Source organism: Chiloscyllium plagiosum, unplaced genomic scaffold (assembly GCF_037043375.1).
Source record: "Chiloscyllium plagiosum isolate Xiang-an unplaced genomic scaffold, Cpla_swu_hap1 HiC_scaffold_2, whole genome shotgun sequence".
Taxonomy (NCBI): Eukaryota; Metazoa; Chordata; class Chondrichthyes; order Orectolobiformes; family Hemiscylliidae; genus Chiloscyllium; species Chiloscyllium plagiosum.
Window position 1 is genome coordinate 67542799 of NW_028270140.1, and position 14468 is coordinate 67557266.

Genomic DNA, 14468 nt, shown 5'->3' on the forward strand with positions numbered 1-14468 from the left:
ATGATGAAGAAAGATTTTTTTAAAATAGAAGTTAAGGTGATGACTGGGGTTGAGTCGAGCAAATAGTGAATGTAATCAAATGATTGATGAACAGAGTGGGAAATCAGTCACTTAACATATTGATACTTTTCCTCAGCTTCAGCTTCTGTGATTATAAAGGAATTTTAAAACACTTCTGAACCACTGAGAATGGTTGAAAGGTGGAATGCTCCAACAGAGACCATTGTGAAGAATTTATGGATTTGCTTCTATAAAGGGAAATACATACTTGCTTGAGAAAGAGGACCTTTAAAAGGTACTAGGAAGGAGTAGGGGAGTAGAATTTGAGATGGCATAGATGGAGAAACGATATTTACATAGACATAATTGCCAAATTGCTTTTCTGTAATTCTGAAAAAAAAAGACGGGTGTCTCATACTCATTCCTCAACTCAAAAGATTTTAAAAATTTTGACCTTAGACCACCTTGTACAAGTTAAGCTATTAACATTTTTTTCAAAATGAATTGATTCATAGAAACAAAAATACAGGCAAAGTACAGTTTTATGAGAACCAGGAGCACTCAATCTTTCCTAGTTTCTTAGCATCAAATTGTATCTATAATGAATAAAACTAACCTATTTTCAATAGAGGAATATATAAGCTTACATTAACACTGGAATACTGAGACTTGAACACAGATGAAAACAAACTCTCTATTTTGATTGTTTCATCTTTGAAATTCAGTCAATTTCTTTGTAGAAGCCCAGTAATACTTTAAAAAATGGTTTAAAAAAAGGGTAATGGTTGACAATAATTGCACTTACAGTTTCAACCTACGTATTGGTCTGACAAAAGTTTAATACGTTAACATACTGCCTACTCTCTCTTCCTTTCAATCCTTTCAAAGTGAAACTATTTATTTCACCTTATCTTCTGAAAACAGCCGGCACATCTTTAGTCCATCTTTAGGTCTACACCCAAAACATGAATTTATCTATTTACATATCGTACTGAACAGTGTTCTGGATGACATTCTTCATTATTTTATCTGTACATATACTACACATTAAGTATTTAGTATGACATTGAATAAAATTTACTCCATCTTTTCTCCATGTTTATTTATAAAGGGAAATAAAGTTTTAGATTAAATTTGCTGCACAATAATGAATTACACCAATATATAATGAAAGTAATAATCATTACAAATGTTTTAAAGCTACAATATTTCAGTTAAGATGCTGATGTCATTAATTTATTCACTTGTAGCCTACCACGTCAAACCCAACAGACACAATCTACTGTATCCACTGCACCCGATATGGTCCCCTGTACATCGGGGACACAGGAATACCAACTTGTGGATCATTTCAGAGAACATCTCTGGGACACCCGCACCAACCAACCCCATCACCACGTGTCTGAACACTTTAATTCCCCTTCCCACTCCACCAAGGACATGCAAGTCCTGGGCTGCCTCCATTGCCAAACCCTAATCACCTGATACCTGGAGGAAGAAGCCTCATCTTCCACCTTGGGACCCTGCAACCACACGGGATCAATGTGGATTTCACCAGTTTCCTCATTTCTCCTTCGCCCACATCCCAGTCCCAAGCCTCAAACCTAGTACCGCCCTCTTGATCTGTCTATCTTCTTTCCCACCTATCCATTCCACCCTCTTCTCTGACTTATCACTTTCATCTACCTATCACATTCCCAGCTACCTTCCCCCCACCCCAAGCCCTACCCCACTCCCATTTATCTCTGTGCTCCCCCAGCTCACCAGCTCATTCCTGATTAAGGGCTTATGCCCAAAATGTCAATTCTTCTGCTCCTTGAATGCTGCCTGACCAGCTGTGTTTTTCCAGCGCCATACTTTTTGACTCTGATCTCCAGCACAGGCCTCACTTTCTCCTAGCTTCAAATTCAGCTTAGTTGTGCTTGAAAATGGATGGAACAGCTTGAGATTGGTTTTGGTCCGCTCAGCACAAGATGGTGCCAGCATATAATCTCAACTTTACTTTTGAGGGCTGCAATTTTGGGTTGCCACACTGAGCCACTTTGAACAGGTCAGTGAAGGTCACGCACCATTGTCAAATCGACATTTTATGATGACCTGATGTTCTCCTCTTACAATCATCATTCTAACATGCCTTCAAGGCTTTAAATATTTCTGCAAACGTTTTTTATTCTTTGAAGAGATTTAAGGTGGAATACTCTTCAAAACAGTCTCTTAATGGTCATCAGTAATGAGTGTAGCTGATCTAACATGTTAAGAAAATCTGTAACAATTTTGTAATTAGAGTTATACAGTCATAGAAATGGGTACAGCATGGAAATGGACCCTTCAGTCCAACTCGTTCATGCTGACCAGATATCCTATATTAATCTAATCCCATTTGCCTGCATTTGGCCCATATCCCTCTAAACCCTTCTGATTCATATACCCATCCAGATGACTTTTAAATGTTGAAATTGTACCAGCCTTCACCACTTCCTCTGGCAGCTATTCCATATATGCATCACCCCCTACGTGAAATATTTGCCCCTTAGGTCTCATTTTGGTCTTTCCCCTCTCAACTTGAGCCTATGCCGTCTAGTTCTTAAATCCCCCACACCTAGAAACAGCCTTTTCTGTTTATCCTATTCATGCCCCTCGTGATTTTTTAAACCTCTATAAGGTCACCCTCAGCCTCCAACACTCCAAGGAAAACAGTCTTCCCAATAGCTCAAATCCTCCAACCCTGGCAACATTTCAGTAAATTATTTCTGAATGCCGCCCTATGGCTGAACACTTTAACTCCCCCTCCCACTCCGCCAAGAACATGCAGGTCCTTGGCCTCCTCCATCGCCAGACCCTGACCACACGACTCCTGGAGGAAGAGCGCCTCATCTTCCGCATAGGAACCCTCCAACCACACAGGATGAATGTAGATTTCTCCAGCTTCCTCATTTCCCCTTCCCCCCACCTTATCTCAGTCTCAACCTCTGGATTCAGCACCGCCCACTTGACCTGCAATCTTCTTCCCGCCCTCTCCGTCCCCACCCCCACCTCCTCTCCGGCCTATCACCCTCACCTCCTTCCACCTATCGTATTCCCAGTGCCCCTCCCCAAATTCCCTCCCCCCTACCCTTTATCTCAGCCCGCTTGGCATACCAGCCTCATTCCTGAAGAAGGGCTTATGCCCGAAACGCCGATTCTCCTGCTCCTCGGATGCTGCCTGGCCTGCTGTGTTTTTCCAGCACCACATTTTTCAAATCATTTCTGAACCCTTTCAAGTTTCACAACATCCTTCCCACAGGAGGGAGACTGGAATTGAAAGAAGTCTTCCAAAAGTGGCTGAAGAATGTCTTATACAGCCACAACATGACATCCCAACTCCCACACTTAATGCACTGACCAAGAAAGGAAAGCATTCCAATGGCTTTTTTCACTATCCTAACTAGCTGCGATTCCACTTTTGTGGAACTATGAACCTGCACTCCAAGGTTTTTTTTTCAGAAACACTCCCCAGGACCTTAGCATTAAGTATATAAGTGCTGCCCTGATTTGTCTTTCCAAAATGCAGCATGTCACATTTATCTAAATTAAACTCCAGCTGCCACTCCTCGGCCCATTGGCCCATGTCATAGTCATAGTTGTATTCTGAGGTAACCTTCTTAACTGTCCACTACACCTCCAATTTTGGCATCATCTGCAAACTTTCTAACTATACCTCCTACGTTTACATTCAAATCGTTTATATAAATGACGAAACGCAGTGGACCCAGCACCGATCCCTTGTGACACACCATTGGTCACAGATTTCCAGTCTGAAAAGCAACCCTTAATCACCATCCTCTGGCTTTTCACCTTCGAGCCAGTTCATTATCCAAATGGTTAGTTGAATGATCTAACCTTACTAATCAGTCTAACATGAGGAACCTTGTCAAACACCCTACTAAAGTCCATATAGATCACGTCCACCGCTCTGCCCTTATAAATCCTCTTTGTTACTTCTTTAAAAAACAAGAAGTTAGTGAGACATGATTTCCCATGCACAAAGCCATGTTAACTATTCCTAATCAGTCCTTGCCTTTCCACATACAGAGAAACCTTGGATTATGTGGCATTCGATTATCCAAATATCATATTATCCAGCAAGATCGCAAGATCCTAATGCTTGGCTAAACGATGTTATCCCGATTTGATTATCTGGAATTCGATTAACTGAACTAAATACTCCCCGCCCGTGTCCTTCAGATAATTGAGGTTCTTCTGTACATGTAAATCCTGTCTCTCAGGATTTCTTCCAACAACTTGCCCACCACCAATGTCAGGCTTACTGGTCTATAGTTCCCTGCATTCTCCTTACCACCTTTCTTAAATAATTTTACCATGTTCGCCAACCTCTAGTCTTTCAGCACCTCACCTAGGACTATTGATGATATAAATATCACAGCAGGGGACCCTGCAATCACTTTCCTAGCTTCCCACAGTGTTCTAGGATACACCTGATCAGGTCCTGGGAATTTATTCACCTTTATGCATTTTAAGACATCCAGCACCACCTCCTCTTAATATAGACATTTTAAAGATGTCACTGTCTATTTCTCCACCTTCTATATCTTCCATGTCCTTCTTCACAATAAACACTGACGCAAGATACTCATTAAATATCTCCCCTATCTCCTGCGGTTCCACACACAGGCCGCCTTGCTGCTCTTTACGGGACCCTATTTTCTCCCTAGTTACCCTTTTACTCTTAATGTATTTATAAAATCCTTTTGGATTCTCCTTAAACGTATTTGCCAAAGCTATCTTCCCTTTTGGCTTTCCTGATTTCTCTCTTAAGTATACTCCTACTGCCTTTATACTCTTCTAATGATTCGCTTGATCTTTGCTGTCTCTACCTGACATATCCTTCTTTCTTTTTCTTGACCAAAACCTCAATTTCTCTCATCATCCAGCATTCCCTACATCTACCAGCCTTGCCTTTTACCCGAACAGGAACATAATGTCTCTGAACTCTCACTATCTCATTTCTGAAGACCTCCATTTTACAGCTGTCCCTTTACCTGCGAACATCTGCCCCCATTAACTTTTGAATGTTCTTGCCTAATACCATCAAAATTGGCCTTCCTCAAACTTAGAACTTTAACTTTTATACCCAGTCTGTCTTTCTCCATCACTATTTTAAATCTAATCTATTTTATTGAGTGTTTGCAATAAAAATGGCTCTGGGCAATTATCACCACATTAACAATGCCTTAACTACAGACAACTATAGTGGAGGTGGGGGGTATGCAGGATTTTGTAAGATTGATAATTAATATCAGCGTTCAGGGTTTTGGATGAAGATCATTCGGAGCTGGGGGATTATGAATTTAATATGGGAGCTATCTTGGGGACTATGATTTGGAGATGCTGGTGTTGGACTGGGGTGTGCAAAGTTAAAAATCTCACAACACCAACAGGGTTTATCTGGATGCACTAGCTTTCGGAGCGCTGCTCCTTCATCAGGTGGTTGAGGAGTATAAGATCGTAAGACACTGAATTTATAGCAAAAGTTTACAGTGTGATGTAACTGAAATTACACATTGAAAAAGACTTGGATTGTTTGTTAAGTTTCTCATCTTTTAGAATGAACATGTTAAAACCAATACGCTGAACTACATTCTATAAAGGGCAATATTTACCAGGAGGTGGGCTACCATCTTGTTTTGGTCTGTAACCTTGACAGGGCGGAGGGGGTGTGGAGACGTTTTACCATACAGCTGTGTCATTGGCTGAAACCGGGACCTATTATTGAAGTTACCAATCGGATTGTCGGTTACTGTGAGGTGAGCGGGTCCTCCAGCCTCTCCACCCCCTTTCCCTCCTTCACTCCTCCCTGACCCCCATCCTCCTCCTTCTTCTCTCTCTGTCTCTGTCTCTCATTCCCTCCCCTAATCTTTACAATATGTCTGGCTCTATACTGAGAGCCTCTATTAGAGCTGTCGGTGCCAGGAGACGGCTAGTTCCCACAAGAGCAGCTCTCACTTTGGTAAGTTATATCGCTCTCTTTAAATATCGCTGTTCCAGAACCGGGGCCCCCAGGGGGATCGGCCGGGTCAGCCCGGGGGGATCGGCCGGGTCAGCCCGGGGGGATCGGCCGGGTCAGCCCGGGGGGATCGGCCGGGTCAGCCAGCCGCCCCGGGGGGATCGGCCGGGTCAGCCCGGGGGGATCGGCCGGGTCAGCCAGCGGCCCCGGGTCAGTGGGAAGGTTGGAAGCAGCTCCGGTTGGTTTAGTTGTAGTGTTGCCACTGTTCTTAGGTGGTCCGTCTCCTGTCAGAACGTGGAACTGCAGATGTTTGGAGAAGGGGGAATCTTGTTTTTATTTTACGTAATGGTTGGTAAAAAGGGCTACTCACTAAGAGAGAGTTGGGCGAGGGGAAAAGGAGCTTTCTTCATGGTAACCTTAGCCGGTGTGGGAATTGGACCCACGCTTGTTGGCATCCGTCTCGTTCACAAACCAGTTAACTGAGCAAACAGAGCGCTCCTCCCGCCGAGTTAATGCTATCGCCGTACACCACGATTCGCATGGTGTTGATATTGTTGTCATACTTTATTCAAACCCCTCCCTTCTGTCAAGCATACTTTCAAAAAATGCAAAGTGATAGAAGTACTGGACAAGTCAGGCTGCATCTGTAGAGCGAGGAAGCGAAATTTACGTTTCAGGTTATGACCTTTCAGATCACTTTACGTTCGCTCTTGGGAAGAAACTCTTCCAGTATTCGTTTCGAGAAGGCCAAAATACAAGCGCAGGGATGTATTGCTGAGGTTGTATGAGGCACTGTCTGTTTGGCCAGACTGCAGTTAGAATATTTAAGTAGTTTTGGGCACTGTAATTAAGGAATGATGTGCTGACCTTTGATGGAATACAGAGGCGGTTCACAAGAAAGATCCCAGCAATGAAGTGCTTGCCATTGAGCTTGCTGAGTCTGTACTTGGAGCTTAGAAGGATAAGGGGGTGGGGGAAGGGAAAATCTGATTGAAACTTACAGTATACTGAGAGGCTGGACAGAGTGGAGGGAGGCAAACTGTTTCCACCAGCAGGATTGATTAGAGCCCAAGGACACACCTTAGAGTGAAGGGCCAACTCTTTTGAACTGAGATGAGGAGCAATTTCTTCGGCCAGAGGACAGTGAACCAAGTTTCTACTTTGCAACAGTGCCAAAACGACTCATCGAGTCATGACATCCTAACTGAATGTTACAAAGGTGAGCCATTCCTCCTCAACTCTTTCCTCCATGACACCATCTGATTTTGACTTTGCTTATTTGTTGCTAAAACCCTCGTTCATGCTATTGATACTTCTAGATTGGATTATTCCAACATCCCTGGTGAATCTTCCACATCCTACTAACCTCTAAAGTCATGAATTGCGATACTTCATTTATGATTTGATAGACACAAATGGAATAGGTAACTATATATAGCTGGATGATGATGGAGAACTATAGAAGGAGAATTATGTGATTTACTGTGTAAAAGACTGAGAAGGCTGGTGGATAGCTTATTCTTGTCACAGTCACATATGATGTTATTTGCTTCTTGGATAAAAATTTCATTTGGTTTTGCGTAGGGGCAGAAATCTTCATTAGAAGAGGTGAGAGAACCATTAACAACATCAACACAGACGCCAGATTTTGTGAGAAAAAAGTTGAGATAATAGGAAATAGGTCCTATGGACAAGATGCCTTGGAGGGATTATGAGGGCAGAGAAGGAAGAAATTAGAAGAAGGAGACCAGTTCATGGCTAGGACAAGCAGAAGCTTTGGAGGAAGTGTTGTCCTGAGAAGTAGCGAAAGCGAGGGATATGACTGAGGTTGCTGATATGTTCTTCTTAACTTTTTATGATAAAGAAATACAAACATAAAAACAATATTCTTCATATATTGAAGTTTGGTGGACAGGAAAAGAAAATTTAAAAAGATTTCTTGCAATAAAGAAAAAAAAACAGGGCTATCTTGGCATTTCATAAAGATCCTAGAATAGTAAATGGTTTTCACGTTTGGGAGAAGCCCCCAATAGTCCAATCAGATCTGATATTGCATAGTTAAACCAAGTCTGAAGAGGGATCACTGGACTTGAAACATGAATGCTATTTTGTTTGTACAGAATGCTGCTGGACCTGCTGAGGTTTTGCAGCAATTTCTTTCTTTCTTTTGTCTGGGTTAAACCAGTTGTTTAGCATATTCACAGAAGTCTATATCTAATGGACTTCAAGGAGCAGAACTGAGAGAAGGGCCATGCTGAAAAAGTCATTTTAATAGGATTGAAGGTGGCGTTGGGCGTTGAAAATTTGATTGTGAAGATCAGTAACTGCAGAAATGGTGTGGTCTAAGGAGCTGAGAAATTGAAATTGCATCTGGGAGAGAGAAGGAAATAGGGTTTGGGGGGGGAAATAAATTGTAGATGACAACTTATACAGTAAAAGCATCAGAAATAATCTTATCTACAATCAATAGAGGTGAGTAACGCCACAAGATAGTCAAGTAGTTCACCACAAATATGAATAATGGGTAATTTTACATCGAGGGTGAGACTAAAGAAGGATAGGGGAGCATTGAGTTCAGGAGAGAAAATTGAAAATGAGAATGAATTGAAAATTAAAATCACCTAGCTACTCAGTGCTGCGTTGCTATCAGACAGAAACTGGGAAGAAGATAAGGGATGTGTTGCACGCTGGGCAACAGCATTTCAACTGAGAGGTGAGGGCTTCAACAGGATTAAAGTGCTGAAAGCAAAAAGAAAACTGCAAAGAAGTAAGGGGACCAACCATACTGAGGCTGTTAGATTCAAATAGTGTGGTACTGGAAAAGTTCACCTGGTCCAGTAGCATCTGTGGATACAAAACAGAATTAATGTTTCAAGTCCAGTGATCCTTCTTCAGATCTGGTTTAACTGTGCCATTTCAGACCATATTGGACTATTGGGTCAGTTCCCTAATGTGAAAACCATTTACAATTCTAGGGTCTTTATGGAATGCCAAGATTTTTTTTTCCCCTTGACCTGTGCGGACTTGTTTTTTTTCATTGTTGCAAGAAATCTCCTGCTCCTTAGATGTTGTCTGACCTGCTGTGCTTTTCCAGTGCCCTAAAGGAGCCTTCCATATCCATCAAAATTTTACCTGCGCATCCACTAATATCATTTATTGTATCCGTTGCTCCCGATGCGGTCTCCTCTACATTGGGGAGACTGGGTGCCTACTAGCAGAGCGCTTTAGGGAACATCTCCGAGACACCCGCACCAATCAACCAAATCGCCCCGTGGCCCAACATTTCAACTCCCCCCCCCCCCCCCCACTCTGCCGAGGACATGGAGATCCTGGGCCTCCTTCACCGCCGCTCCCTCACCGCCAGACGCCTGGAGGAAGAACACCTCATCTTCCGCCTCGGAACACTTCAACCCCAGGGCATCAATGTGGACCAACAGCTTCCTCATTTCCCCTTCCCCCACCTCATCCTCGTTTCAAACTTCCAGTCGCCTTGACCTGTCCGGACTTGTCGGACCTGCCCAGCTCCTTTTCCACCTATCCACTCCACCCTCCTCTCTGACCTATCACCTTCATCTCCTCCCCCACTCACCCATTGTACTCTATGCTACTCTCTCCCCACCCCCACCCTCCTCTAGCTTATCTCTCCACGCTTCAGGCTCTCTGCCTTTATTCCTGATGAAGGGCTTTTGCCCGAAACGTCGATTTTGCTGAAGCTCCTCGGATGCTTCCTGAACTGCTGTGCTCTTCCAGCACCATTGATCCAGAATCTGGTTTCCAGCATCTGCAGTCATTGTTTTTACCAGGTTTAATTGGAAGCACACTAGCTTTCGGAGCGATGCTCCTTCATCAGGTGATTGTGGAGGGCTCGATCGTAACATAGAATTTATAGCAAAAATTTGCAGTGTGATGTAACTGAAATTATACATTGAAGAATTGATTGTCTGTTAAGCCTTTCATCTGTTAGAATACAGTGATAGTTTCACTTCTTTCATGTGTAAATCACAAAACCCTTTTTTTTTAAAAGTTGAATTCTTGAGTTAGCTGTTAACTATGGTGATAGCTAGACAATGTGTTAAAGGTGTTAGCCCCCTGTGTTCTCTGTCTATGACCTGATGTTTAGATTGATTCCAATCTAAAAAGTGAAATAACAACAGAGTTTTACATAAATTCATGCAGTTTTTGAGTTCAGAGTTCGACATGAATCTATGTGGTTTTTGAGCAAAGTGCAATGTAACTTTGTACCAAAAAAATTCACCACACACAATATATATGTGTGCATGTGAGTCTTTGTCTGTCTGTGTGTGTGTCTGTCTGGGGTGGGGGTTGTGATTGTGAAAAGGTGTGTGTGTGTGTGTGTGTGTGTGTGTGTGTGTGTGTGTGTGTGTAGTGAGTGCAGAGTGTCTTAAATCTGTGAGGGGGTGTATGTGTGGGAGTCTGTGTGTCTATAAGGGTGTGTCTGTGTGCGCGTCTGTGTGTATCTGTGTCCGTGTGCATGTGAGAGTGTGTGTGTGTGTGTGTGTGTAGGTAGTGCAATGGTGATCACCTGTAATGTGACATGAACCCAAGGTCCCGGTTGAGGCCCTCCCTATGGGTACCAAACTTAGCTATCAGCCTCTGCTCAGCCACTTTCCTCTGCTGCCTGTCCCGAAGTCCACCTTGGAGGATGGTCACCCAAAGGTCCGAGGCTGAATGTCCTGGACCACTGAAGTGTTCCCCAACTGGGAGGGAACCCTCCTGTCTGTTGATTGTTGTGCGGTGCCCATTCATCCGTTGTCGTAGCCTTTGCTCAGTTTCCCCAGTATACCATGCCTCTGGGCATCCCTGCCTGCAACGTATAAGATAGACAATGTTGGCTGAGTCACATGAGTACCTGCCTCCTAATCTTGTACACCTCAATCAGATCAGTCCTTAGTCTTCTCTGCTCCAATGAAAATAACTCTAGTTTATCCAACCTCTCCTTATAACTTAAATTTTCCATTGTCAACACATTGGTGAAACCTCTCTAAAGCCCCTCCAGTACAATCATATCCTTCCTGTAATGTGGAGACCAGAACTGTACACAGTGCTCTAGTTTTACCAAAGTTCAATACAGCTCCATCATTATTTCCTTGCTTTTGTAAACTATGCCTTGATTGATAAAGACAAATATCCGATATGCCTTTTTCTCCAACCTACTAACGTGTCTTCTGCCTTCAGAGATCTGTGGACAAACATGCCAAGGTCCCTTTGTTCTACAGAACTTCCTAGTGTCATGCCATTCATTGAATACTTTCTTGTCAATTTACTCCTTCCAAAACCTATCACCTCACAATTATCAGGATTGAGTTTCATCTGCCACTTATCTGCCCATTTGACTATTCCATATATATCTTGTAGCCCAAGACACTCAACCTCACTGTTAATCACACAATCCAATCTTTGTGTCATCAGCAAACACCCACACAGTGATCTAAGTCACTTTAATAAATGACAAATAATAGAGGATCCAGCACAGACCCCTTTGGTACGCAACACTGGCTTCCAGTCACTAAAGCAGCCTTCTGTCAACACACTGTCTCCTACAGGTGAACCAATTTTGAATCCACTTTATCAAATTACCCTGTGCCCCATGTGCACTTGCCTTCTTCATAAGTCTCCTGTGCGTGCAATCTTGTCAAAGGCTTTGCTGAAATCCATAAAAATCACATCAAGTGCACTACCTTACACTACATGCCTGGTCACCTCAAAAAAACTCAATCAAAGTTGACCTCCCTCTGACAAAGCTATGATGGCTATCTTTGATCAGGCCTTACCTCTCCAAGTGGAGATAAAGTTCACCTTTAAGCCTGTCAACACCTCTGATACCTTGTGCTTCCTATGTCAATTTTCCAAAGAACCTTGTAGTCTCTCTGCTGGGTTCCATTGTTTCATCCTCATTCTCTAGAGCAAAACTTGATGTAAAGTTTTGCTTCCGCATTCTACCAAAGTCCTCTGGCTCCACCCATAGATTGCCCCCTTGGTACCTAATGGGCCCTACACTTTCCCTGGTTATTTCCCTTCCCAATAATATACTTAGAGAATATCTTGGGATTTTCTCTACTTTTACCAGCCAGAGCTTTCTGATATCCCCTCTTCCCTTTCCTAATTGCTTTCTTAAGCTCCACCCTGTACTTGCAATACTCCATGATGTGAAAGTGCCAGTGTTGGACTGGGAATGACACAGTCAGAAGTCACATGACACCAGGTTTTTAAGATTTTAGATTAGATTCCCTACTGTGTGGAAACAGGCCCTTTACCCCAAATCCACACCTACCCTCCGAAAAGTAACCCATCCAGACCAATTCCCGTACATTTACCCCCGACTAATGCACATAACGCTATAGGCAATTTAGTGTGGCCAATTCACCTAACCTGCGCATCTTGGGATTGTGAGAGGAACCCAGAGCACCCGCAGTATTTGAAATCACAAGCTTTTGGAGCGCTGTTCCTTTGTCAGGTGATGTGGAGGGAAGTGCATAGGCACAGAATATGCCATTATCTCTCTGCCTATATATCTTACACCTATGCGCTTCACTGCACTTCACCTGACAAAGGAGCAATGCTCTGAAAGCTTGTGATTTCAAATAAACCCATTGGACTATAACCTGGTGTCATGTGACTTCTGACTTTTTGTACTCCACCAATAACCTTGCTGATTTGTTGCCTTTGTACCTGCTAAAAGCTTCTCTTGATATATCCTGAATACGTTTGGATATCCATGGTTCTCTGGCTTGTAATGCCTTCCTATCATCCCAGGAGGAACGTATAAGACTTGTTCCCTCCTCATTTCCTTTGTGAATGCCTGCCCACTGTTCTTATGTAGATTTCTCCACTAGGAGCTGTTCCCAATATACGTTGTATTACTGAAATGAGGTGTCCCCAAATCTAAAACCTTTTGCAACTTTCCAGTGATATTTCTTTGTCCATAATAAGCTTAAATTGCACCCTGTTGTGACCATTACCACTAAAATGCTCTCTACTTGCCCAGAATTAGATCCAAAATAGCTCCATCCCTTGTTGGGCGTAAAAAGTTGTCCAGTGCATATTTCATGAAATCCACTCCATCCAAGCCCTTAATACTATACTACCCCAGTTAATGTTGAGAAACTTGAAATAATCTTTTATAATTACTGTTTTGTTAGTATTCTTACACCTCTGCAAATTTGCTCATCAATTTCCTGCCGACTTTCCTGGGGGCAGGGGGGGCCAATAATAAACATAAATGGGTCATTTTCTGGTTGGCAAGATGAGCTGAATGTTGTGCCATGTGAATCGGGGCTGGAACCACCACGTTTTACAATTGCTGTAAATGTAAAGACCAAAGTTATCATTGCAATGTTTATTGCTGATGCAGAGCTAGGTAGGAATATACATTTTGAAGAGGACATGTAGATTCTACAAAGGGAACTAGATAGGTTAATTGAGTGGGCAAAGATCTGGCAATTGGGGTATAACATGGGAAAAGTTTTGGTGTAAATAAAGAAGAAACCCATCTAAATGGTCAGAGTTTGCAGTGCTCTATATTGCAAAGAGATCTGGGTGTCCTTGTGCATAAATCACAATTGATTGGCATCTAGCTACAGCAAGTAGTTGAGAAAGTTAATAGAATAATATTCTTTATCTTGTAGGTAGTTGAATATAAAATTAGGGTGCTTATAAGACCATAAGAAATGGGAGCAGAATTAGGTCAGTCATCCCATTGAGTCTTATCCACCATTTGATCAAGGCTGATGCTTTCTGAACCTCATTCTCCTATCTTCTGTCCATAACCCTTGATCTCTTTGCTAATCAAGAACCTATCTACTTCCGTCTTAAAGTTAATAATTGGCCTTCAAGCCCTCTGCGGCAATGCGTTCCATAGATTTACTACTGTCCTGGCTGAAGAAATTCCTTCCCATCTCAGTTCTGAAGGGTTGTCCCTTTACTCTGAGGCTGTGCCCTTGAGTCCTAGTGTCTCCTACTCGTGAATACATTTCCAAGCCTTTCAGTTTCAATGAGATGCCCCACCTCATTCTTCTAAACTTCTAGTCCTCCACTATTTCTCATATGACAAGCCCTTCATTCCCAAATCATTCTTGTAAACCCCCTCTGGAGCCCCTCAAATACCAGAACATTCCTTAAACTGCTGTCAATATTTCAAATGCGGTATGACTAGCCCCCCCTTTATACAGCCTCAAGAGGATATCTGTTCTCTTCTTCTCTTGCCCACTTAAAATGAATACAAACATTGCATTGGCTTTCCTAACAGCCAACTGAACCCGCACGTTAACCTTAAGAGAATCCTAAACTAGGACTCCCAAGTCTCTTTGTGCTTCAGACGTTTGAAGCCTTTCCCCATTTTGTAAATAGTTTAGGCCTGTATTTTTCCTACCAAGGTGCGTAATCTCTCACTTTCCCACATTATATTCCATCTGCCACTTCTTTGCCCTTTCTCCTAGCCAGTCAA

The 14468-nt window shown here is 42.8% G+C and overlaps 1 protein-coding gene and 1 long non-coding RNA gene across 3 annotated transcripts in view; one reads left to right on the forward strand and one right to left on the reverse strand.

Annotated features, from left to right (window-relative positions):
* Window positions 1-5700, reverse strand: part of LOC148151914 (uncharacterized) — a 59000-nt gene extending 53300 nt beyond the window's left edge. The window contains exon 1 of the long non-coding RNA XR_015760499.1: window positions 5661-5700. This is a non-coding gene — a long non-coding RNA (uncharacterized LOC148151914). The remainder of the gene's footprint in view (window positions 1-5660) is intronic.
* Window positions 5701-5830: 130 nt separating this feature from the next.
* LOC122561505 (iron-sulfur cluster assembly 1 homolog, mitochondrial) overlaps window positions 5831-14468 on the forward strand; it is an 86627-nt gene continuing 77989 nt past the window's right edge. Inside the window, exon 1 of one of the 2 annotated variants that reach the window (XM_043713256.2) lies at window positions 5831-6007. In XM_043713256.2, the coding sequence (XP_043569191.1) occupies window positions 5924-6007 (84 nt within the window). In that variant the 5' untranslated portion in view covers window positions 5831-5923. Of the gene's footprint in view, window positions 6008-6055; window positions 7224-14468 lie in introns of those variants that run through there. The other variant, XM_087997523.1, reaches the window with a different exon arrangement.